The 2,984-nt window shown below is 39.7% G+C and overlaps 1 protein-coding gene across 2 annotated transcripts in view; it reads left to right on the forward strand.

Annotated features, from left to right (window-relative positions):
- Nucleotides 1-2,984, forward strand: part of ppm1da (protein phosphatase, Mg2+/Mn2+ dependent, 1Da) — a 9,322-nt gene that overhangs the window by 3,557 nt on the left and 2,781 nt on the right. Inside the window, exons 2-4 of one of the 2 annotated variants that reach the window (XM_016229290.1) lie at nucleotides 24-284; nucleotides 1,228-1,456; nucleotides 2,060-2,184. The exons of the other annotated variant lie outside the window; for it this stretch is intronic. Of the exons in view, the coding sequence (XP_016084776.1) occupies nucleotides 24-284; nucleotides 1,228-1,456; nucleotides 2,060-2,184 (615 nt within the window). The remainder of the gene's footprint in view (nucleotides 1-23; nucleotides 285-1,227; nucleotides 1,457-2,059; nucleotides 2,185-2,984) is intronic. 2 annotated transcript variants of the gene reach the window in all.

Here is a 2,984-nt window from a genome sequence, read left to right on the forward strand (position 1 = left end):
TATCACTGTAACTTATGTTCAAGATGATGAACCAAGCTCTACTCTACAGCAGGCGTCGATGCCCTCCTCTCACCCGTCCAAAAACGCCCGTCGGCCGCGGGCTATGGCTATTTTCGCCGTGTTCGACGGACACGGGGGTCCGGACGCGGCGCGCTTTGCTCGCAGCCATTTGTGGGACCACATTAAAAAACAAAGAGGCTTTTGGTCCGAGGACGACGACGAGGTGTGCGCGGCTCTACGGAAGGGATTCATCTCTTGTCACCATGCCATGTGGAAGAAATTACGTAAGTTATGAAATGGAACGTTACATATGTTAAGTCTCTGCCAATTTATGGACGTGCAATGGAAAAGGGCAGCTGATCTTTTTGAATGAAGGTTGCAACATCAGATGCATCCCGCCAAAAGAAGTTGCACAACCACTGCAGGCCACACCAAACAACTAATACATATCTGAACTAGATTGACAGCACATCAGATCTGAATAATGATTTGCTTCCAGAAATAACAGCTCAACACCTTAGACAGCTGCAAACTGAGTTGGTTGCTTAAAGGCGCACCTAGTCATTTTTTTGCTAATTAAAAAGTTTCTCTTTCAAATAAATTAACGATTTTTTAAAAAGAGATATACATTTTAAACCTATGTAAACTCACATGAGAGGAATAGTAGTTTTGTCATTCTTCTAAAATAAGCTGTTTTCTACACCGAGCGGGTCGCCCCCTTATGGAGTGTGACTAAATGACTTGACGGTCGTGCAATTAACTGAGTACCTACAACAAACAATAATGTGTTAACTTATTAAATACATATTAGCATCAACAAATACAATGTATTTATTATAGGCACAATATAGCATTGGAGATCAAGTTAGGACTAGCTGAGTAGGGTATGATCTAAATTCTTTTTGAACAATTGTAAAACTCAGCAGTATCTCATTGATTCTGCATTAAAAGCATGTTTTTAATTTATTCACCTTCATTTCAGACCTCTAGGACTTTCTTGCATGGAAGAAAGTTCAAGCAGAATGTATTGTGTCCTTGCATGTGGACTTCATGCACTTTCATTGCAAAGAAAGAAAAAACAAATTGGACATTTTGCCAAATATTAGCTTTTTTTCTTCCATATGTATAACAGAATTTTAATTTTTGTGTGAAACATCCATTTTAAACAGAAAGAGTAATTCATCCCCTGATCTGTTTTTGAAAACTTTATAATCTGCTTTCTTTTAGCGGAATGGCCAAAGACGGTTACAGGACTTCCCAGCACTTCTGGTACAACTGCAAGTATTGTTGTAATACGACGTGATCGTATGTATGTTGCCCATGTTGGGGACTCGGCGGTGGTGTTGGGGGTGCAGGATCACCCCTCTGATGAGTTCATTCGAGCTGTAGAAGTTACACAGGACCACAAACCTGAACTCCCAAAGGAGAGGAAGAGAATAGAGGGGCTTGGTGGCAGGTGAGTTGAATGTTAACAAACTGTATTCACACACTCTTGGTACCTTCTGCTTTTGGTAAACAATATGTGGAGGCATGTGCTAGCGACGCAGCTGGATGAGCTTATTTTGCAATTTGATTGTAGACTTTCTTGTTATCTGCTTTTTTGGTTAACCTTCACAAGTAACCATCCTCATTCTTTTATTTTGTCAACACTGATTACGAAAATACAAAATGTTACCCGTTTCTTTCAGCCCTGTGTGTCCACAGTGGTCTGACTGGTTTTTGTTTATGCACCCACAGCTTCAAAAGTGGGACAACATAGCCAAACATGCTCTGGCATTTGTCCTCATTATCATAACCTAAACACAAGCTTTCTTTGTCGTTTAGCCTAAAAGAACATAAAAAGCATGTCAACATGATACAGACCAGCATCCAATGGCCTGTATCATTGTCTTGCCTCTTGAAATTTTTGGCTTAGGGCAAGGTTTAAACTAGAGTGAATAAGTTTTCAGGCTTAGTTTCAGGTAGAGGTACAAGACTCTTTGGTCAGCAGTTTTTTTTGTGCATTAAACTTTAACTATGATGAGACCCAGCACTGATCACTGTCACATCTTTCCTCTAGTGTCATTAAAAAGTCTGGAGTCAATAGGGTGGTGTGGAAGAGACCCAGACTCACACACAATGGACCAGTAAGAAGGAGCACTGTCATCGATCAGATCCCATTTTTGGCTGTGGCCCGAGCTCTTGGTAAGAGGGTTATGCTATTTCATTACATGAGGTCATTGTTGCTGTTATTATTGGGAAAACAGTGATTAGAATGTTGAGTGAGTTTCAACACATCCAACAAGTCAGCTGAGATTGTCTCTTGTTTTGCAAATTGCAACACACCACCATGATATTCTACGGTGGCCGAGAAGTGCAAAGCAAATCACAATTCTGAAAACAAAATAACAAATTACAAACTCAAATGCAAGTCTAAAAAACAAAACAATTCAGAAAACACAACGACAAATTCGAAAACAAATTTACAAGTCAGAAAACACAACGATAAATCAGACAAACCGGAAAAGGTAGGTATAGTTTGAGACAGCGCCATTAGTTTGGGATTACTCACCGCTGACTGGACGAGAGATCTGTTAATCAACGTATACAGGGAAGAACCAGCCGAAGAACAGCAGAGTCGTGGTAGAAAGTTCGGAGATGGTATTAAAGTTGCTCAGTTTAAATGTATCGTATGAATTGCCCTTACTCTGGAATAAAAAATACGGAGTGTATATTTACATTTAGTTAAAAGTGGCTGTAAAACATCAGCTCCAGTTGGATAAGCGCGTGTCATTGGCTTTTTGACGCGATCGACCCGGGTTCGATCCCACCTTTTGCCGAACTTTTTTTTTCTCACTTTTCAAATCTCGTATTACATCGTAAAGGCATTTATTTTCAATAAAAATTAAGGAAATAATCAAAAAGTTGAAAATAAAGTATGGGGTAGGTGTAGGGAGGGCTTTATTGTACCAATAAGGTGGCATCCATTTAATAATTAAAATTAT

This window comes from Sinocyclocheilus grahami, unplaced genomic scaffold, assembly GCF_001515645.1.
Source record: "Sinocyclocheilus grahami isolate Dianchi unplaced genomic scaffold, SAMN03320097.WGS_v1.1 scaffold350.1, whole genome shotgun sequence".
Taxonomy (NCBI): Eukaryota; Metazoa; Chordata; class Actinopteri; order Cypriniformes; family Cyprinidae; genus Sinocyclocheilus; species Sinocyclocheilus grahami.